At 47.1% G+C, this 23,249-nt stretch overlaps 1 protein-coding gene across 20 annotated transcripts in view; it reads left to right on the top strand.

Annotated features, from left to right (window-relative positions):
- The window catches only part of LOC139550147 (receptor-type tyrosine-protein phosphatase F), a 498,277-nt gene that overhangs the window by 448,114 nt on the left and 26,914 nt on the right, over positions 1–23,249 (top strand). For 14 of the 20 annotated variants that reach the window (XM_071360808.1, XM_071360817.1, XM_071360813.1 and 11 more), the window contains 2 exons: positions 46–78; positions 10,318–10,415. In XM_071360808.1, the coding sequence (XP_071216909.1) occupies positions 46–78; positions 10,318–10,415 (131 nt within the window). The remainder of the gene's footprint in view (positions 1–45; positions 79–10,317; positions 10,416–23,249) is intronic. The other 6 variants (XM_071360814.1, XM_071360812.1, XM_071360815.1 and 3 more) reach the window with 1 other exon arrangement.

Genomic DNA, 23,249 nt, shown 5'->3' with positions numbered 1-23,249 from the left:
CCCTTTCTTCCTTCCTTTATGTATTACTCCATCTTCTCTCTACAGGTCCCAGTACTCAGCGCTGTCCCAACACTCCAAGTTAGTCTGTTCTCTCTCCTACTGTCATATGCAGTCACTCTCTTCCCCTCTCCCATCTTCCCACTGCTTTCACGATGGACAGACATCCCTACCCGCAAGCTTGTAGGCGCAGTGTCTAAGATGGTAGAGGGGGGGAACTATGTAATGTTCTGTGTCCCGAGAGGCACCCTATTCTCTATATAGTCCACTACTTTAGACTAAAGCACTATGGGGGAATAGGATGCCATTTTGTAACTTCTTCTCTGGCTCTCTGTATCCATCCCAAGTTGGTCTCAAAGCAACTGGAGTAACATCTGTGAGAGGCTCTTTGAGCCACTATGTTGACTAGAAATACACTGCTCAAAAAAATAAAGGGAACACTTAAACAACACAATGTAACTCCAAGTCAATCACACTTCTGTGAAATCAAACTGTCCAATTAGGAAGCAACACTGATTGACAATAAATTTCACATGCTGTTGTGCAAATGGAATAGACAAAAGGTGGAAATTATAGGCAATTAGCAAGACACCCCCAAAAAAGGAGTGATTCTGCAGGTGGTGACCACAGACCACTTCTCAGTTCCTATGCTTCCTGGCTGATGTTTTGGTCACTTTTGAATGCTGGCGGTGCTCTCACTCTAGTGGTAGCATGAGACGGAGTCTACAACCCACACAAGTGGCTCAGGTAGTGCAGTTCATCCATGATGGCACATCAATGCGAGCTGTGGCAAAAAGGTTTGCTGTGTCTGTCAGCGTAATGTCCAGAGCATGGAGGCGCTACCAGGAGACAGGCCAGTACATCAGGAGACGTGGAGGAGGCCGTAGGAGGGCAACAACCCAGCAGCAGGACCGCTACCTCCGCCTTTGTGCAAGGAGGTGCACTGCCAGAACCCTGCAAAATGACCTCCAGCAGGCCACAAATGTGCATGTGTCTGCTCAAACGGTCAGAAACAGACTCCATGAGGGTGGTATGAGGGCCCGACGTCCACAGGTGGGGGTTGTGCTTACAGCCCAGCACCGTGCAGGACATTTGGCATTTGCCAGAGAACACCAAGATTGGCAAATTCGCCACTGGCGCCCTGTGCTCTTCACAGATGAAAGCAGGTTCACACTGAGCACATGTGACAGACGTGACAGAGTCTGGAGACGCCGTGGAGAACGTTCTGCTGCCTGCAACATCCTCCAGCATGACCGGTTTGGCGGTGGGTCAGTCATGGTGTGGGGTGGCATTTCTTTGTGGGGCCGCACAGCCCTCCATGTGCTCGCCAGAGGTAGCCTGACTGCCATTAGGTACCGAGATGAGATCCTCAGACCCCTTGTGAGACCATATGCTGACACATGCACATTTGTGGCCTGCTGGAGGTCATTTTGCAGGGCTCTGGCAGTGCACCTCCTTGCACAAAGGCGGAGGTAGCGGTCCTGCTGCTGGGTTGTTGCCCTCCTACGGCCTCCTCCACGTCTCCTGATGTACTGGCCTGTCTCCTGGTAGCGCCTCCATGCTCTGGACACTACGCTGACAGACACAGCAAACCTTTTTGCCACAGCTCGCATTGATGTGCCATCCTGGATGAACTGCACTACCTGAGCCACTTGTGTGGGTTGTAGACTCCGTCTCATGCTACCACTAGAGTGAGAGCACCGCCAGCATTCAAAAGTGACCAAAACATCAGCCAGGAAGCATAGGAACTCAGAAGTGGTCTGTGGTCACCACCTGCAGAATCACTCCTTTTTTGGGGGTGTCTTGCTAATTGCCTATCATTTCCACCTTTTGTCTATTCCATTTGCACAACAGCATGTGAAAATTATTGTCAATCAGTGTTGCTTCCTAAGTGGACAGTTTGATTTCATAGAAGTGTGATTGACTTGGAGTTACATTGTGTTGTTTAAGTGTTCCCTTTATTTTTTTGAGCAGTGTATAATATAACTAGCATAGATGTTAACTAGCATAGATGTTAACTAGCGTAGACGTTAACTAGAATAGATGTTAACTAGCATAGATGTTAACTAGCGTAGACGTTAACTAGCATAGATGTTAACTAGCATAGATGTTAACTAGCGTAGACGTTAACTAGCATAGATGTTAACTAGCATAGATGTTAACTAGCGTAGACGTTAACTAGCATAGATGTTAACTAGCGTAGACGTTAACTAGCGTAGCTGTTAACTAGCATAGATGTTAACTAGCATAGATGTTAACTAACGTAGACGTTAACTAGCATAGATGTTAACTAGCATAGATGTTAACTAGCATAGATGTTAACTAGCATAGCTGTTAACTAGCATAGATGTTTACTAGCGTAGACGTTAACTAGCATAGATGTTAACTAGCATAGCTGTTAACTAGCATATATGTTAACTAGCATAGATGTTAACTAGCATAGATGTTAACTAGCATAGATGTTAATTAGCATAGTTGTTAACTAGCGTAGACGTTAACTAGCGTAGACGTTAACTAGCATAGATGTTAACTAGCATATATGTTAACTAGCATAGATGTTAACTAGCGTAGACGTTAACTAGCATATATGTTAACTAGCATAGATGTTAACCAGCATATATGTTAACCAGCATAGATGTTAACTAGCGTAGACGTTAACTAGAATAGATGTTAACTAGCATATATGTTAACTAGCATATATGTTAACTAGCATATATGTTAACTAGCATAGATGTTAACTAGCGTAGACGTTAACTAGAATAGATGTTAACTAGCATAGATGTTAACTAGCGTAGACGTTAACTAGAATAGATGTTAACTAGCATATATGTTAACTAGCGTAGACGTTAACTAGCATATATGTTAACTAGCATAGATGTTAACTAGCGTAGACGTTAACTAGCATAGATGTTAACTAGCATAGATGTTAACTAGCATAGATGTTAACCAGCATAGATGTTAACTAGCATAGATGTTAATTAGCATAGTTGTTAACTAGCATAGATGTTAATTAGCATAGATGTTAAGGTATATAGATGTTAACGTGCTCTCCGCTTAAGTGATAACATGGCCATGAAATAACTGACTTCCACAATACACACTCCATCGTACAAACACACCCCCTTCCCCCCCCCCCCCCTCATGCTAAGCTGCTGTGGAGCCCCGTCTCAGAGCTCCCTAGTGTTACATGAGTCTAAATGGTGCCATGTTCTTCTGGGGTATGGAAAGTCAGTGGTAGCAATGAGCTGCCCATTAGGGCTCAGTGTTATGTCTATGGTAGCATCCGTTAGGGCTCAGTGTTACGTCTATGGTAGCACCCATTAGGGCTCAGTGTTATGTCTATGGTAGCACCCATTAGGGCTCAGTGTTATGTCTATGGTAGCACCCATTAGACCTCAGTGTTACGTCTATGGTAGCGCCCATTAGGGCTCAGTGTTATGTCTATGGTAGCACCCATTAGGGCTCAGTGTTATGTCTATGGTAGCACCCATTAGGGCTCAGTGTTATGTCTATGGTAGCACCCATTGGGGCTCAGTGTTATGTCTATGGTAGCACCCATTAGGGCTCAGTGTTATGTCTATGGTAGCACCCATTAGGGCTCAGTGTTATGTCTATGGTAGCACCCATTAGGGCTCAGTGTTATGTCTATGGTAGCACCCATTGGGGCTCAGTGTTATGTCTATGGTAGCACCCATTAGGGCTCAGTGTTATGTCTATGGTAGCATCCATTAGAGCTCAGTGTTATGTCTATGGTAGCACCCATTAGGGCTCAGTGTTATGTCTATGGTAGCACCCATTAGGGCTCAGTGTTATGTCTATGGTAGCACCCATTAGGGCTCAGTGTTATGTCTATGGTAGCACCCATTGGGGCTCAGTGTTATGTCTATGGTAGCACCCATTAGGGCTCAGTGTTATGTCTATGGTAGCATCCATTAGAGCTCAGTGTTATGTCTATGGTAGCACCCATTAGGGCTCAGTGTTATGTCTATGGTAGCACCCATTAGGGCTCAGTGTTATGTCTATGTTAGCGCCCATTAGGGCTCAGTGTTATGTCTATGGTAGCACCCATTAGGGCTCAGTGTTATGTCTATGGTAGCACCCATTAGGGCTCAGTGTTATGTCTATGTTAGTGCCCATTAGGGCTCAGTGTTATGTCTATGGTAGCACCCATTAGGGCTCAGTGTTATGTCTATGTTAGTGCCCATTAGGGCTCAGTGTTATGTCTATGGTAGCATCCATTAGGGCTCAGTGTTATGTCTATGGTAGCATCCGTTAGGGCTCAGTGTTATGTCTATGGTAGCACCCATTAGGGCTCAGTGTTACGTCTATGGTAGCACCCATTAGACCTCAGTGTTATGTCTATGGTAGCACCCATTAGGGCTCAGTGTTATGTCTATGGTAGCATCCATTAGGGCTCAGTGTTATGTCTATGGTAGCATCCATTAGGGCTCAGTGTTATGTCTATGGTAGCACCCATTAGGGCTCAGTGTTATGTCTATGGTAGCATCCATCAGGGCTCAGTGTTATGTCTATGGTAGCACCCATTAGGGCTCAGTGTTACGTCTATGGTAGCATCCATTAGGGCTCAGTGTTATGTCTATGGTAGCACCCATTAGGGCTCAGTGTTATGTCTATGGTAGCACCCATTAGGTCTCAGTGTTATGTCTATGGTAGCACCCATTAGGGCTCAGTGTTATGTCTATGGTAGCATCCATCAGGGCTCAGTGTTATGTCTATGGTAGCACCCATTAGGGCTCAGTGTTACGTCTATGGTAGCATCCATTAGGGCTCAGTGTTATGTCTATGGTAGCACCCATTAGGGCTCAGTGTTATGTCTATGGTAGCACCCATTAGGGCTCAGTGTTATGTCTATGGTAGCACCCATTAGGGCTCAGTGTTATGTCTATGGTAGCATCCATCAGGGCTCAGTGTTATGTCTATGGTAGCACCCATTAGGGCTCAGTGTTACGTCTATGGTAGCATCCATTAGGGCTCAGTGTTATGTCTATGGTAGCACCCATTAGGGCTCAGTGTTATGTCTATGGTAGCACCCATTAGGGCTCAGTGTTATGTCTATGGTAGCATCCATTAGGGCTCAGTGTTATGTCTATGGTAGCACCCATTAGGGCTCAGTGTTATGTCTATGGTAGCACCCATTAGGGCTCAGTGTTACGTCTATGGTAGCACCCATTAGGGCTCAGTGTTACGTCTATGGTAGCACCCATTGGGGCTCAGTGTTATGTCTATGGTAGCATCCATTAGGGCTCAGTGTTATGTCTATGGTAGCACCCATTAGGGCTCAGTGTTATGTCTATGGTAGCACCCATTAGACCTCAGTGTTATGTCTATGGTAGCACCCATTAGGGCTCAGTGTTATGTCTATGGTAGCACCCATTAGGGCTCAGTGTTACGTCTATGGTAGCACCCATTAGGGCTCAGTGTTATGTCTATGGTAGCATCCATTAGGGCTCAGTGTTATGTCTATGGTAGCACCCATTAGGGCTCAGTATTATGTCTATGGTAGCACCCATTAGGGCTCAGTGTTATGTCTATGGTAGCACCCATTAGGGCTCAGTGTTATGTCTATGGTAGCACCCATTAGGGCTCAGTGTTATGTCTATGGTAGCACCCATTAGGGCTCAGTGTTATGTCTATGGTAGCATCCATTAGGGCTCAGTGTTATGTCTATGGTAGCACCCATTAGGGCTCAGTGTTATGTCTATGGTAGCACCCATTAGGGCTCAGTGTTATGTCTATGGTAGCATCCATTAGAGCTCAGTGTTATGTCTATGGTAGCACCCATTAGGGCTCAGTGTTATGTCTATGGTAGCACCCATTAGGGCTCAGTGTTATGTCTATGGTAGCATCCATTAGGGCTCAGTGTTATGTCTATGGTAGCATCCGTTAGGGCTCAGTGTTACATCTATGGTAGCACCCATTAGGGCTCAGTGTTAAGTCTATGGTAGCACCCATTAGGGCTCAGTGTTACATCTATGGTAGCACCCATTAGGGCTCAGTGTTAAGTCTATGGTAGCACCCATTAGGGCTCAGTGTTATGTCTATGGTAGCACCCATTAGGGCTCAGTGTTAAGTCTATGGTAGCACCCATTAGGGCTCAGTGTTATGTCTATGGTAGCACCCATTAGGGCTCAGTGTTAAGTCTATTGTAGCACCCATTAGGGCTCAGTGTTACGTCTATGTTAGCGCCCATTAGACCTCAGTGTTACGTCTATGTTAGCGCCCATTAGACCTCAGTGTTACGTCTATGGTAGCACCCATTAGACCTCAGTGTTACGTCTATGTTAGCGCCCATTAGACCTCAGTGTTACGTCTATGGTAGCACCCATTAGACCTCAGTGTTACGTCTATGGTAGCGCCCATTAGACCTCAGTGTTACGTCTATGTTAGTGCCCATTAGACCTCAGTGTTACGTCTATGTTAGTGCCCATTAGACCTCAGTGTTACGTCTATGTTAGCGCCCATTAGACCTCAGTGTTACGTCTATGGTAGCACCCATTAGACCTCAGTGTTACGTCTATGTTAGTGCCCATTAGACCTCAGTGTTACGTCTATGTTAGTTCCCATTAGACCTCAGTGTTACGTCTATGTTAGTGCCCATTAGACCTCAGTGTTACGTCGATGTTAGTGCCCATTAGACCTCAGTGTTACGTCTATGTTAGTGCCCATTAGACCTCAGTGTTACGTCTATGTTAGTTCCCATTAGACCTCAGTGTTACGTCTATGTTAGTGCCCATTAGACCTCAGTGTTACGTCTATGGTAGCGCCCATTAGACCTCAGTGTTACGTCTATGTTAGTGCCCATTAGACCTCAGTGTTACGTCTATGTTAGTGCCCATTAGACCTCAGTGTTACGTCTATGTTAGTGCCCATTAGACCTCAGTGTTACGTCTATGTTAGTTCCCATTAGACCTCAGTGTTACGTCTATGTTAGTGCCCATTAGACCTCAGTGTTACGTCTATGTTAGTGCCCATTAGACCTCAGTGTTACGTCTATGTTAGTGCCCATTAGACCTCAGTGTTACGTCTATGTTAGTGCCCATTAGACCTCAGTGTTACGTCTATGGTAGCGCCCATTAGACCTCAGTGTTACGTCTATGTTAGTGCCCATTAGACCTCAGTGTTACGTCTATGTTAGTGCCCATTAGACCTCAGTGTTACGTCTATGTTAGTTCTCATTAGACCTCAGTGTTACGTCTATGTTAGTGCCCATTAGACCTCAGTGTTACGTCTATGTTAGTGCCCATTAGACCTCAGTGTTACGTCTATGTTAGTGCCCATTAGACCTCAGTGTTACGTCTATGTTAGTGCCCATTAGACCTCAGTGTTACGTCTATGGTAGCGCCCATTAGACCTCAGTGTTACGTCTATGTTAGTGCCCATTAGACCTCAGTGTTACGTCTATGTTAGTGCCCATTAGACCTCAGTGTTACGTCTATGTTAGTTCCCATTAGACCTCAGTGTTACGTCTATGTTAGTGCCCATTAGACCTCAGTGTTACGTCTATGTTAGTGCCCATTAGACCTCAGTGTTACGTCTATGTTAGTGCCCATTAGACCTCAGTGTTACGTCTATGTTAGTGCCCATTAGACCTCAGTGTTACGTCTATGTTAGTGCCCATTAGACCTCAGTGTTACGTCTATGTTAGTGCCCATTAGACCTCAGTGTTACGTCTATGTTAGTGCCCATTAGACCTCAGTGTTACGTCTATGTTAGTGCCCATTAGACCTCAGTGTTACGTCTATGTTAGTGCCCATTAGAGCTCAGTGTTACGTCTATGTTAGTGCCCATTAGAGCTCAGTGTTGTGGCTATAAGAAACCATCCAAGACCCATTACACTCCAAGGCATTTTCAACCAACTTCAGCTTAGCCTTAATGACGCTCATGGTAATGTAAGAGTTATAATGTAACATCTAACATACCTTTTAACTGTGTTTAATTGATGTACGCTATTACGGTACTGTACTATTTATCTTGAACAGAGTAAGTGTTACGAAAAATACTAATTTCAGTGTCTCTGTGACAATCGACAATAAAGTTATCTTCTTTGAACCGGTATAAACAGTCTTTAAGATTGCATGTGTATTTAAGATTGCATGTGTATTTAAGATAGCAAGTGTATTTAAGATAGCATGTGAATTTAAGATAGCATGTGAATTTAAGATAGCATGTGTATTTAAGATAGCATGTGAATTTAAGATAGCATGTGAATTTAAGATAGCATGTGAATTTAATATAGCATGTGTATTTAAGATTGCATGTGTATTTAATATAGCATGTGAATTTAAGATTGCATGTGTATTTAAGATTGCATGGGTATTTAAAACAGGGCAACGTTAACAACCTGATTTAATTGATACAGTGTGTATAGGTAGTCTCCTCACAGCCGTGTGATTTAGGGCACGTTCTGATGTTTTGCGCGTCTCGCGGCGCTTCGGAGAGACGACTACGTGTGTCCCTTTACAGCTGGAATGTGTGACGCATCAGGCAAGTTTGCAGAAATCCATTTAAGTGCAAAGGGAGCCTTGCCAAGTTCAGAGGCGCGGGGAATTTGTGTCGGTAGATTAGCCATAAATCATTCAATAGCCCAGAATGAGGAATCTAAGGGCATGCGTCACCAGTGGCACCCTATTCCCTATATTCCTCCATAGGGCGCTGGTCAAAAGTAGTGCACTAGAAAGGGAATAGGGTGCCATTTGGGACGAATCCCTAGAGCGCCATGGGGGTGTTTTCAGGGTGTGTTTTTTCACCCCCCCCCCTTACTAGGATTATACCCTGCCACCACTGTAAGGACATCTATTGTGGGAAGTGGAAATAAGTTTGCTGGTGACCGACAGGAAGTTTAGAGCTGTAGTGAAGTGACAGTGTGACTGATGTGTTGAGACTTCTGGCTGTTTTCTGTCTGGATCCCACCGGTCCACTGATTTTTAGATATTCAACAACCTTAGACCAAAATAGGGAATAGCTGTGCTCTGGCCAGACGTAGTGCACAGGGACGTGTCTGCTGTCACTAACTTACGGTAGTTTTGTGAGGTCAGGGACGTGCCTACTGTCACCAACTTACAGTAGTTTTGTGAGGTCAGGGACGTGTCTGCTGTCACCAATTTACAGTAGTTTTGTGAGGTCAGGGACGTGTCTGCTGTCACCAATTTACAGTAGTTTTGTGAGGTCAGGGACGTGTCTGCTGTCACCAATTTACAGTAGTTTTGTGAGGTCAGGGACGTGTCTGCTGTCACCAATTTACAGTAGTTTTGTGAGGTCAGGGACGTGTCTGCTGTCACCAATTTACAGTAGTTTTGTGAGGTCAGGGACGTGTCTGCTGTCACCAATTTACAGTAGTTTTGTGAGGTCAGGGACGTGTCTGCTGTCACCAATTTACAGTAGTTTTGTGAGGTCAGGGACGTGTCTGCTGTCACCAATTTACAGTAGTTTTGTGAGGTCAGGGACGTGTCTGCTGTCACCAATTTACAGTAGTTTTGTGAGGTCAGGGACGTGCCTACTGTCACCAATTTACAGTAGTTTTGTGAGGTCAGGGACGTGCCTACTGTCACCAATTTACAGTAGTTTTGTGAGGTCAGGGACGTGCCTACTGTCACCAACTTACAGTAGTTTTGTGAGGTCAGGGACGTGTCTGCTGTCACCAATTTACAGTAGTTTTGTGAGGTCAGGGACATGTCTGCTTCCTGCTTCCACATGGAGCATGCTCAGTCAAGTCACTCATGATGTGATGTTATCACTGCCTCACGGCCACGCCTCGCTGCCCCACCCAGCATGACGATGTCATAGACCTGTGTCAGCCCTCTCTCTCTCTCTCTATCCAGCCCTCTCTCTCTCTCTATCCAGCCCTCTCTCTCTCTCTATCCAGCCCTCTCTCTCTCTCTATCCAGCCCTCTCTCTCTCTCTATCCAGCCCTCTCTCTCTCTCTATCCAGCCCTCTCTCTCTCTCTATCCAGCCCTCTCTCTCTCTCTATCCAGCCCTCTCTCTCTCTCTATCCAGCCCTCTCTCTCTCTCTATCCAGCTCTCTCTATCCAGCCCTCTCTCTCTCTATCCAGCCTTTTCTCTCTCTCTCTCTATCCAGCCCTCTCTCTCTCTCCACCCCCTCTGTCTCTCTCTCTCTGTCTATCTTCATGCATTGTCGAACACGATGCACTCCCATGGTCCCACTGGCAGTGTCATCTATCCCTGTGGTTGAACCAGTATGTGTTTGTATGGTAACGTTTGCTCACAGCAGTGTCTAACTCTTCTCTCTCTCTCTCTCTCTCTCTCTTTTTCCTTCCCCTCTTCCTCTCCTGTCTCATCAGGAATGAGAGAGCACCCTCCCATCACTGTGTGTGATCTGGCGGACCACATAGAGAGGCTAAAGGCCAACGATGGCCTGCGCTTCTCGCAGGAGTACGAGGTAAGATTGCCGCCGCAGCCTTGGACACCAGTTCAGCTGCCTGTGACGGTTTCTCATAATAGCCCCACAGTCTGTGAGCTACCCGTTCACCTCAACGCTAGAATGTCAGTCTCTCCTGTGACACTCGGGGATTATCGGTCGTCAGTGACTCTCTCGCTTCCAAAATAAAAAGAGGAGATTTAGACATTTGCATTTAAAGTGGAAAACCTATATGGAGAGCAGGAGGTAAGGTTCATGTGGAACTGGAATAGAGACAGGGGAATAGAGAGGGACTGGGATGGAGACGGGGGAATAGAGAGGGACTGGGATAGAGACAGGGGAATAGAGAGGGACTGGAATAGAGACAGGGGAATAGAGAGGGACTGGGATAGAGACAGGGGAATAGAGAGGGACTGGGATAGAGACGGGAATAGAGAGGGACTGGAATAGAGACAGGGGAATAGAGAGGGACTGGGATAGAGACAGGGGAATAAAGAGGGACTGGGATAGAGACAGGGGAATAGAGAGGGACTGGGGTAGAGACAGGGGAATAGACGGGACTGGAATGGAGACAGGGATAGAGGGACTGGGATAGAGACAGGGGAATAGAGAGGGACTGGAATAGAGACAGGGGAATAGAGAGGGACTGGGATAGAGACAGGGGAATAGAGAGGGACTGGAATAGAGACAGGGGAATAGAGAGGGACTGGGATAGAGAGGGATTGGAATAGAGAGGGACTGGGATAGAGACAGGGGAATAGAGAGGGACTGGAATGGAGACAGGGATAAAGGGACTGGGGAATAGAGAGGGACTGGAATAGAGACAGGGGAATAGAGAGGGACTGGGATAGAGACAGGGGAATAGGGAGGAACTGGAATAGAGACAGGGGAATAGAGAGGGACTGGGGTAGAGACAGGGGAATAGAGATGGACTGGGATAGAGACAGGGGAATAGAGAGGGACTGGAATAGAGACAGGGGAATAGAGAGGAACTGGGGTAGAGACAGGGGAATAGAGAGGGACTGGGATGGAGACAGGGGAATAGAGAGGGACTGGGGTAGAGACAGGGGAATAGAGAGGGACTGGGGTAGAGACAGGGGAATAGAGAGGGACTGGGATGGAGACAGGGGAATAGAGAGGGACTGGGATAGAGACAGGGGAATAGAGAGGGACTGGGATAGAGACAGGGGAATAGAGAGGGACTGGGATAGAGACAGGGGAATAGAGAGGGACTGGGATAGAGATAGGGGAATAGAGAGGGACTGGGATAGAGACAGGGGAATAGAGATGGACTGGGATAGAGACAGGGGAATAGAGAGGGACTGGGATAGAGACAGGGGAATAGAGAGGGACTGGGGTAGAGACAGGGGAATAGAGAGGGACTGGGGTAGAGACAGGGGAATAGAGAGGGACTGGGATATAGACAGGGGAATAGAGAGGGACTGGGATAGAGACAGGGGAATAGAGAGGGACTGGAATAGAGACAGGGGAATAGAGATAGACTGGGATAGAGACAGGGGAATAGAGAGGGACTGGGATAGAGACAGGGGAATAGAGAGGGACTGGGATAGAGACAGGGGAATAGAGAGGGACTGGGATAGAGACAGGGGAATAGAGAGGGACTGGGATAGAGACAGGGGAATAGAGAGGGACTGGGGTAGAGACAGGGAAATAGAGAGGGACTGGGATAGAGACAGGGGAATAGAGAGGGACTGGAATAGAGAGGGACTGGGATAGAGACAGGGGAATAGAGAGGGACTGGGATAGAGACAGAGGAATAGAGAGGGACTGGGATAGAGACAGGGGAATAGAGAGGGACTGGGGTAGAGACAGGGGAATAGAGAGGGACTGGGATAGAGACAGGGGAATAGAGAGGGACTGGGATAGAGACAGGGGAATAGAGAGGGACTGGGATAGAGACAGGGGAATAGAGAGGGACTGGGATGGAGACAGGGGAATAGAGAGGAACTGGGATAGAGACAGGGGAATAGAGAGGGACTGGGATAGAGACAGGGGAATAGAGAGGGACTGAGATGGAGACAGGGGATTAGAGAGGGACTGGGATAGAGACAGGAGAATAGAGAGGGACTGGGATAGAGACAGGGGAATAGAGAGGGACTGGGATAGAGACAGTGGAATAGAGAGGGACTGGGATAGAGACAGGGGAATAGAGAGGGACTGGAATAGAGAGGGACTGGAATAGAGAGGGACTGGGATAGAGACAGGGGAATAGAGAAGGACTGGAATGGAGAAAGGGGAATAGAGAGGGACTGGGATGGAGACAGGGGAATAGAGAGGGAAAGAAGGGAAGATATTCAGTCACAAATGGCACCCTATTCCCCAAGTAGTGCACTAAATAGGGAATGGGTGCCATTTTGGGAGGCAGCCTCAAGTCAGTCATGTCTGTTCTCTCAGTTCCTCTAGTCAGGGAAGACCACCTCCCTTGTGGCACAGATGGTGTGTGTGTGTGTGTGTGTGTGTGTGTGTGTGTGTGTGTGTGTGTGTGTGTGTGTGTGTGTGTGTGTGTGTGTGTGTGTGTGTGTGTGTGTGTGTGTGTGTGTGTGTGTGTGTGTGTGTGTGTGTGTGTGTGTGTGTGTGTCCACGGCGGTGTCAGGGGAGACAGCGTGGTAGCAGCGTGGCGCCACTCGGCTGGTTTGTCACGCTGTGTACTACCCTCCCCCCGGGTACATAGTATGGATAGGCCCTGGCTGTTCCCGCTGTGTACTACCCTCCCCCCGGGTACATAGTCTGGATAGACCCTGGCTGTTCCCGCTGTGTACTTCCCTCCCCCTGAGTACATAGTCTGGATAGACCCTGGCTGTTCCCGCTGTGTACTACCCTCCCCCTGAGTACATAGTCTGGATAGACCCTGGCTGTTCCCGCTGTGTACTTCCCTCCCCCTGGGTACATTGTCTGGATAGGCCCTGGCTGTTCCTGTCCTGGTGCTGATCCATGGTCAGTCTAGATGGTTTGGACTGGCTGATCCAGGGTCAGTCTAGATGGTTTGGACTGGCTGATCCAGGGTCAGTCTAGATGGTTTGGACTGGCTGATCCAGGGTCAGTCTAGATGGTTTGGACTGGCTGATCCATGGTCAGTCTAGATGGGTTGGACTGGCTGATCCAGGGTCAGTCTAGATGGTTTGGACTGGCTGATCCAGGGTCAGTCTAGATGGTTTGGACTGGCTGATCCAGGGTCAGTCTAGATGGTTTGGACTGGCTGATCCAGGGTCAGTCTAGATGGTTTGGACTGGCTGATCCATGGTCAGTCTAGATGGTTTGGACTGGCTGATCCATGGTCAGTCTAGATGGTTTGGACTGGCTGATCCAGGGTCAGTCTAGATGGTTTGGACTGGCTGATCCATGGTCAGTCTAGATGGGTTGGACTGGCTGATCCAGGGTCAGTCTAGATGGGTTGGACTGGCTGATCCAGGGTCAGTCTAGATGGTTTGGACTGGCTGATCCAGGGTCAGTCTAGATGGTTTGGACTGGCTGATCCAGGGTCAGTCTAGATGGTTTGGACTGGCTGATCCAGGGTCAGTCTTGGTGACTGGCTATCCAGGGTCAGTCTAGATGGTTTGGACTGGCTGATCCAGGGTCAGTCTAGATGGTTTGGACTGGCTGATCCAGGGTCAGTCTAGATGGGTTGGACTGGCTGATCCAGGGTCAGTCTAGATGGTTTGGACTGGCTGATCCAGGGTCAGTCTAGATGGTTTGGACTGGCTGATCCAGGGTCAGTCTAGATGGTTTGGACTGGCTGATCCAGGGTCAGTCTAGATGGTTTGGACTGGCTGATCCAGGGTCAGTCTAGATGGTTTGGACTGGCTGATCCAGGGTCAGTCTAGATGGGTTGGACTGGCTGATCCAGATCCAGGGTCGCTAGATGGGTTGGACTGGCTGATCCAGGGTCAGTCTAGATGGTTTGGACTGGCTGATCCAGGGTCAGAGTGGTGGACCGGGTCAGTCTAGATGGTTTGGACTGGCTGATCCAGGGTCAGTCTAGATGGTTTGGACTGGCTGATCCAGGGTCAGTCTAGATGGTTTGGACTGGCTGATCCAGGGTCAGTCTAGATGGTTTGGACTGGCTGATCCAGGGTCAGTCTAGATGGTTTGGACTGGCTGATCCAGGGTCAGTCTAGATGGTTTGGACTGGCTGATCCAGGGTCAGTCTAGATGGGTTGGACTGGCTGATCCAGGGTCAGTCTAGATGGGTTGGACTGGCTGATCCAGGGTCAGTCTGGATGGTTTGGACTGGCTGATCCAGGGTCAGTCTAGATGGTTTGGACTGGCTGATCCAGGGTCAGTCTAGATGGTTTGGACTGGCTGATCCAGGGTCAGTCTAGATGGTTTGGACTGGCTGATCCAGGGTCAGTCTAGATGGTTTGGACTGGCTGATCCAGGGTCAGTCTAGATGGTTTGGACTGGCTGATCCAGGGTCAGTCTAGATGGTTTGGACTGGCTGATCCAGGGTCAGTCTAGATGGTTTGGACTGGCTGATCCAGGGTCAGTCTAGGTTGTGTTGGGTTAGGCTAACTATCCTCCTAACATTCATCAACAATACAATTCTAGTTTGTATTCTTAGTGGAATGTATATCTCTTGGTGCCAGGATTTTTTATTTAACCTTTATTTAACTAGACATGTCAGTTAGGAACAAATTCTTATTCAAAACGACGGCCAAACCCGGACGACGCTGGGGCCAATTGTGCGCCCTGCCCTATGGGACTCCCAATCACGGCCGGATGTGATACAGCCCGGAATCGAACCAGGGACTGTAGTGACGCCTCTAGCACTGAGATGCAGTGCCTAAGACCGCAGCGCCACTCGGGAGCCCAATATGGAGGATGTCTGTCAGCCAGTGTACTGAGATGTTCAATTCTATCTATAGTAGCTGGCTGATTCCCAGGTATAGTAGTATAGGACTGTAGGGATGATTGGCAGGCTGACACTTGCTTCATCCAGTGTACAGGACTCTTGCTATAATGAGCATAGTATGTCAATCATAAAGTGTAGTTACACAGGCTCCATCCCACCCAGACAGGCTGTTTTCTCTCTGTGGAAGAGATCTCCATGTCACCCAGACAGGCTGTTTCCTCTCTGTGGAAGAGATCTCCATGTCACCCAGACAGGCTGTTTTCTCTCTGTGGAAGAGATCTCCATGTCACCCAGACAGGCTGTTTTCTCTCTGTGGAAGAGATCTCCATGTCACCCAGACAGGCTGTTTTCTCTCTGTGGAAGAGATCTCCATCCCACCCAGACAGGCTGTTTTCTCTCTGTGGAAGAGATCTCCATCTCACCCAGACAGGCTGTTTTCTCCCTGTGGAAGAGATCTCCATCCCACCTAGACAGGCTGTTTTCTCCCTGTGGAAGAGATCTCCATCCCACCCAGACAGGCTGTTTTCTCCCTGTGGAAGAGATCTCCTGCCGTCTAGCCTGCACTTATAGTTCTATCATTATCTACATCGAACGCGCTCCTCCTCTCTTCTCACCCCTCCTCTCCTCTTCTCTTCTCACCCCTCCTCCCCTCTCTTCTCCTCTCCTCCTCACCTCTCCTCTCCTTCTCTCTCCTCCCCTCACCTCTCCTCCTCCAACCTCTCCTCTCTCCTCCCCTCTCCTCTCCTCCCCTCTCCTCTTCTTCTCCTCTCCTCTCCTCCCCTCTCCTCCTTTCTTCTCCTCTCCTCTCTCCTCCCCTCACCTATCCTCCTCCCTCCTCTCCTCTCTCCTCCTGTCTTCTCCTTCTCTCTCCTCACCTCTCCTCTCCTCCCCTCTCCTCCTGTCTTCTCCTCCCCTCCCCTCTCCTCCTGTCTTCTCTCTCCTCCCCTCCCCTCTCCTCCTGTCTTCTCTCCCCTCCCCTCACCTCACCTCCCCTCCCCTCCCCTCTCCTCTCCTCTCCTCTCCTCTCCTCCCCTCTCCTCCCCTCTCCTCCCCTCCCCTCTCCTCCCCTCTCCTCCTGTCTTCTCTCTCCTCCCCTCCCCTCTCCTCCTGTCTTCTCTCCCCTCCCCTCACCTCTCCTCACCTCCCCTCTCCTCTCCTCTCCTCTCCTCTCCTCTCCTCTCCTCTCCTCTCCTCTCCTCCCCTCTCCTCCTGTCTTCTCCTCCCCTCCCCTCTCCTCCTGTCTTCTCTCTCCTCCCCTCCCCTCTCCTCCTGTCTTCTCTCCCCTCCCCTCACCTCTCCTCACCTCCCCTCACCTCACCTCAACCCCCCTCCCCTCCCCTCTCCTCACCTCACCTCACCTCCCCTCACCTCTCTTCCTGTCTTCTTCTCTCTCCTTCTCCCTCGTCTCCTCTCCAGCGTGTCAGAGAGAGCTCTACTGGCTTGGCGCTGTCTCTTTTGTTTACCAGAAGTTGTCCGTCTAGCACGCCCGCTCTTCGCTGTTTTCACAAAACGTGTTGAACGTCCGTGACATGTTTTGACTGCAAAATGAAAATGTTCCTTAACGACCGGGCAGGTAGGCGGCTGACAGGGAAGTTGGCTGTGTGGTGGTGCTCGTCAGGGATTCCATGTAAATCATCTCTCACTACCGGGCTGTTTATGCCTCAGCTCCGTAACAGACTCGCTTTGTTTACCGCGGAGGAGAAAGTTGTGGAAGTTTCAGTAGAACATTTCTTCATATCATCCTCATATCATCCTCATATCATCCTCATATCATCCTCATATCATCCTCATATCATCCTCATATCATCCTCATATCATCCTCATATCATCCTCTGAGGAAAAGGTTTAAATGGCCTTCATCAGAATGGACGATACCCAGTTTTAGAGTATACACACTAGAATGGGAGGAGACAGAGTATTTCAGTATACACATTAGAATGGGAGGAGACAGAGTATTTCAGTATACACACTAGAATGGGAGGAGACAGAGTATTTCAGTATACACACTAGAATGGGAGGAGACAGAGTATTTCAGTATACACACTAGAATGGGAGGAGACAGAGTATTACATAGTATTTCAGTATACACATTAGAATGGGAGGAGACAGAGTATTTCAGTATACACACTAGAATGGGAGGAGACAGAGTATTTCAGTATACACACTAGAATGGGAGGAGACAGAGTATTTCAGTATACACACTAGAATGGGAGAGACAGAGTATTTCAGTATACACACTAGAATGGGAGGAGACAGAGTATATCAGTATACCCACTAGAATGGGAGGAGACAGAGTATTTCAGTATACCCACTAGAATGGGAGGAGACAGAGTATATCAGTATACCCACTAGAATGGGAGGAGACAGAGTATTTCAGTATACACACTAGAATGGGAGGAGACAGAGTATTTCAGTATACACACTAGAATGGGAGGAGACAGAGTATTTCAGTATACACACTAGAATGGGAGGAGACAGAGTATTTCAGTATACACACTAGAATGGGAGGAGACAGAGTATTACATAGTATTTCAGTATACACATTAGAATGGGAGGAGACAGAGTATTTCAGTATACACACTAGAATGGGAGGAGACAGAGTATTTCAGTATACACACTAGAATGGGAGGAGACAGAGTATTTCAGTATACACACTAGAATGGGAGAGACAGAGTATTTCAGTATACACACTAGAATGGGAGGAGACAGAGTATATCAGTATACCCACTAGAATGGGAGGAGACAGAGTATTTCAGTATACCCACTAGAATGGGAGGAGACAGAGTATATCAGTATACCCACTAGAATGGGAGGAGACAGAGTATTTCAGTATACACACTAGAATGGGAGGAGACAGAGTATTTCAGTATACACACTAGAATGGGAGGAGACAGAGTATTTCAGTATACTCATTAGAATGGGAGGAGACAGAGTATTTCAGTATACACACTAGAATGGGAGGAGACAGAGTATTTCAGTATACACATTAGAATGGGAGGAGACAGAGTATTTCAGTATACTCATTAGAATGGGAGGAGACAGAGTATTTCAGTATACACATTAGAATGGGAGGAGACAGAGTATTTCAGTATACACACTAGAATGGGAGGAGACAGAGTATTTCAGTATACACACTAGAATGGGAGGAGACAGAGTTATTTTCTGTCAGTCTCTCACCTGGTATTCTCAAAGACTTTGATTTGTCACATGCCCCGAATACAACAGGTGTAGACCCTTACCGTGAAATGCTTACTTACAAGCCCTTAACCAACAATGCAGTTTTAAGAAAAATTTGAGGTAAGAATGTTTTTACTAAATAAACTAAAGTAAAAAAATAAAAAGAGAGCAACAATAAAATAACAATGTGGAGGATATATACAGGGTATTACGGTACAGAGTCAATGTGGAGGCTATATACAGGGTATTACGGTACAGAGTCAATGTGGAGGCTATATACAGGGTATTACGGTACAGAGTCAATGTGGAGGCTATATACAGGGTATTACGGTACAGAGTCAATGTGGAGGCTATATACAGGGTATTACGGTACAGAGTCAATGTGGAGGCTATATACAGGGTATTACGGTACAGAGTCAATGTGGAGGCTATATACAGGGTATTACGGTACAGAGTCAATGTGGAGGCTATATACAGGGTATTACGGTACAGAGTCAATGTGGAGGCTATATACAGGGTATTACGGTACAGAGTCAATGTGGAGGCTATATACAGGGTATTACGGTACAGAGTCAATGTGGAGGCTATATACAGGGTATTACGGTACAGAGTCAATGTGGAGGCTATATACAGGGTATTACGGTACAGAGTCAATGTGGAGGCTATATATAGGGTATTACGGTACAGAGTCAATGTGGAGGCTATATACTGGGTGTTACGGTACAGAGTCAATGTGGAGGCTATATACAGGGGGTACTGGTACAGAGTCAATGTGGAGGCTATATACAGGGGGTACCGGTACGGAGTCAATGTGGAGACTATATACAGGGGGTTTCGGTACAGAGTCAATGTGGAGGCTATATACAGGGGGTACCGGTACAGAGTCAATGTGGAGGCTATATACAGGGTATTACGGTACAGAGTCAATGTGGAGGCTATATACAGGGGGTTTCGGTACAGAGTCAAAGTGGAGGCTATATACAGGGTATTACGGTACAGAGTCAATGTGGAGGCTATATACAGGCTATTACGGTACAGAGTCAATGTGGAGGCTATATACAGGGTATTACGGTACAGAGTCAACGTGGAGGCTATATACAGGGTATTACGGTACAGAGTCAATGTGGAGGCTATATACAGGGTATTACGGTACAGAGTCAATGTGGAGGCTATATACAGGGTATTACGGTACAGAGTCAATGTGGCCGTGCAGTCACGGGTGAACAGGGAGTACAGGAGGGGACTAAGTACACACCCCTGAGGGGCCCCCGTGTCGAGGCTCAGCGTGGCAGATGTGTTGTTGCCTACCCTTACCACCTGGGGGCGGCCGGTCAGGATGTCCAGGATCCAGTTGCAGAGGGAGGTGTTTAGTCCCAGGGTCCTTAGCTTAGTGATGAGCTTTGAGGGCACTATGGTGTTGAACTTTGAGCTGTAGTCAATGAACAGCATTCTCACGTAGGTGTTCCTTTTGTCCAGGTGGGAAAGGGCAGTGTGGAGTGCAATCGAGATTGCGTCATCTGTGGATCTGTTGAGGCGGTATGCAAATTGCAGTGGGTCAAAGGGTTTAAGGTTTCTGGGAATACGACACATATGGGTCTTTCTATCGACTAGGGTACCGGTGAGGATTTCCTACGCTGAACAACTTGTTACAGCTGTTCATCACTCATTTATAATAATCTGCCAGTTCTTTGTCAATTCATTACATGAAGATATAAAGGGGATCGTAGCCTATAATCAATTCAATTCACGAGTTGATTTAAAGCCATACGTTTTACCCTTTATCATGGCTGGTGTTTTGACGGATTTGTCCGAAATCGTGTGACATTAAACCTTCCTTCTCTGTCCGTGTAGGTTGTTGTTACATCATATATGAAGCATTCATCAGTTGAATTAGACATTGAACCCTGTAAGAATCCTGGATCAAGCTGTTGGACAGTTTTTGGTATTGAGATCTCAGAAATACAGTGTAACTATGTAACATTTCCTTTCTCCTTTTATGTTACGGGGTAAAAACAGTTTTCATGGGCACACAAATCCTTTCTAACTGAAAGAGTCACCTTACCTTGATACAATATATATACAGTATATACAAAAGTATGTGGACACCCCTTCAAATTTGTGGATTTGGCTATTTCAGCCACACCCGTTGCTGACCGGTGTATACAATCGAGCAGACAACCATGCGATCTCCATAGACAAACATTGGTTATTTAAATGGTCCTTACTGAAGAGCTCAGTGACTTTCAATGTGGCACCGTCATAGGATGCCACATTTTCCAACAAGTCAGTACGTCAAATGTCTGCTCTGCTAGAGCTGCCCCGGTCGACTGTAAGTGCTGTTATTGTGAAGTGGAAACGTCTAGGAGCATCAACGGCTCAGCCGCGAAGTGGAAGGCCACACAAGCTCACAGAAACGGACCGCCGAGTGCTGAAGCGTGTAGCAGGTAAAAATCATCTGTCCTCGGTTGCAACACTCACTACCGAGTTCCAAACTGCCTCTGGAAACAAGAACTGTTCGTCGGGAGCTTCATGAAATGGGTTTCCTTGGTTGAGTAGCCGCACACAGCCCTAAGATCACCATGCGCAATGCCAAATGTCAGCTGGAGTGGTGTACACCTGGAATCTGGAGCAGTGGAAACGTGTTCTCTGGAGTGATGAATCACGCTTCACCATCTGGCAGTCCGACGGGCGAATCTGGGTTTGGTGGATGCAAGGAGAACATTACCTGCCCCAATGTGTAGTGCCAACTGTAAAGTTTGGTGGAGGAGGAATAATGGTCTGGGAATGTTTTTCATGGTTCGGGCCCCTTAGTTCCAGTGAAGGGAAATCTTAACAATTACATTCTAGACGATTCTGTGCTTCCAACTTGGTGGCAACAATTTGAGGAGACCCTTTCCTGTTTCAGCATGACGATGCCCCTGTACAGAAATGGTTTGTCGAGATCGGTGTGGAAAAACTTGACTGGCCTGCACAGAGCCCTGACCTCAACCTCATCGAACACCTTTAGGATAAATTGGAATGCTGACTGCGAACCAGGCTTAATCGCCCAACGTCAGTGCCCGACTTCACTAATGCTCTTGTGGCTGAATGGAAAAAAAGTCCCTCAGCAATGTTCCAACATCTAGTGGAAAGACTTCCCAGAAGAGTGGAGGCTGTTATAGCAGCAATGTTCCAACATCTAGTGGAAAGACTTCCCAGAAGAGTGGAGGCTGTTATAGCAGCAATGTTCCATCATCTAGTGGAAAGACTTCCCAGAAGAGTGGAGGCTGTTATAGCAGCAATGTTCCATCATCTAGTGGAAAGACTTCCCAGAAGAGTGGAGGCTGTTATAGCAGCAATGTTCCATCATCTAGTGGAAAGACTTCCCAGAAGAGTGGAGGCTGTTATAGCAGCAATGTTCCATCATCTAGTGGAAAGACTTCCCAGAAGAGTGGAGGCTGTTATAGCAGCAATGTTCCATCATCTAGTGGAAAGACTTCCCAGAAGAGTGGAGGCTGTTATAGCAGCAAAGGGGGGACCAACTCCATATTAATGCCCATGATCTTGGAATGAGACGTTCGACGAGCAGGTGTCCACATACTTTTGGTTATGTAGTGCACTTAAAACCTTAATCAATACTATCATCAATATTGTTTTTAATAATAATGCATTTGGCACGAAACTGTCTCCATATATACTTTATTTTTTTGACTGGTGTTGGGGACTTTCAGACCAGTGTAGTGAGACCTGTGAGTGTCCCAGAGCTAAACGACATGTAGGTGAGAATCTCACCTTTACACAGAGAGGTCATATTAGTGTGTAACTGTTTGGACACTACAGACAGAAGTTGGCAGATTGGCTGTACAGAACTTCAGACGAGTCCCAAAACGCTTGTGGGGGTCGTAGAGCAAAACGGAAAACACTATCCTGTTCACGAGTCTCATCTTTCCATAGAAGGGTCAGTAATAGTTTAGTAGGCCAAACTCGTTCAGACGCTACAGACGGTTTTCAGGAAGTCTCATGGTCTGACAAACACCTCTCTAGTGCGACATCGGCGGAGGCTGTGGATTGAGATGCATCCAATGCAAAACAGATATCTGTAGTTTAAACTGACGGGTTTTTATGGGGATTTTTGTATAGTACAGGATGTATAGTCCTAGACCTGTGTTGTTGTATAGGATGTATAGTCCTAGACCTGTGTTGTTGTATAGGATGTATAGTCCTAGACCTGTGTTGTTGTAAAGGATGTATAGTCCTAGACCTGTGTTGTTGTAGAGGATGTATAGTCCTAGACCTGTGTTGTTGTATAGGATGTATAGTCCTAGACCTGTGTTGTTGTATAGGATGTATAGTCCTAGACCTGTGTTGTTGTATAGGATGTATAGTCCTAGACCTGTGTTGTTGTATAGGATGTATAGTCCTAGACCTGTGTTGTTGTATAGGATGTATATTCCTAGACCTGTGTTGTTGTATAGGATGTATAGTCCTAGACCTGTGTTGTTGTAGAGGATGTATAGTCCTAGACCTGTGTTGTTGTATAGGATGTATAGTCCTAGACCTGTGTTGTATAGGATGTATAGTCCTAGACCTGTGTTGTTGTAGAGGATGTATAGTCCTAGACCTGTGTTGTTGTAGAGGATGTATAGTCCTAGACCTGTGTTGTTGTATAGGATGTATAGTCCTAGATCTGTGTTGTTGTATAGGATGTATAGTCCTAGACCTGTGTTGTTGTAAAGGATGTATAGTCCTAGACCTGTGTTGTTGTATAGGATGTATAGTCCTAGACCTGTGTTGTTGTAGAGGATGTATAGTCCTAGACCTGTGTTGTT

This window comes from Salvelinus alpinus, chromosome 23 (genome assembly GCF_045679555.1).
Source record: "Salvelinus alpinus chromosome 23, SLU_Salpinus.1, whole genome shotgun sequence".
Lineage (NCBI taxonomy): Eukaryota > Metazoa > Chordata > Actinopteri > Salmoniformes > Salmonidae > Salvelinus > Salvelinus alpinus.
This window is presented reverse-complemented; position numbering and strand designations above follow the sequence as displayed.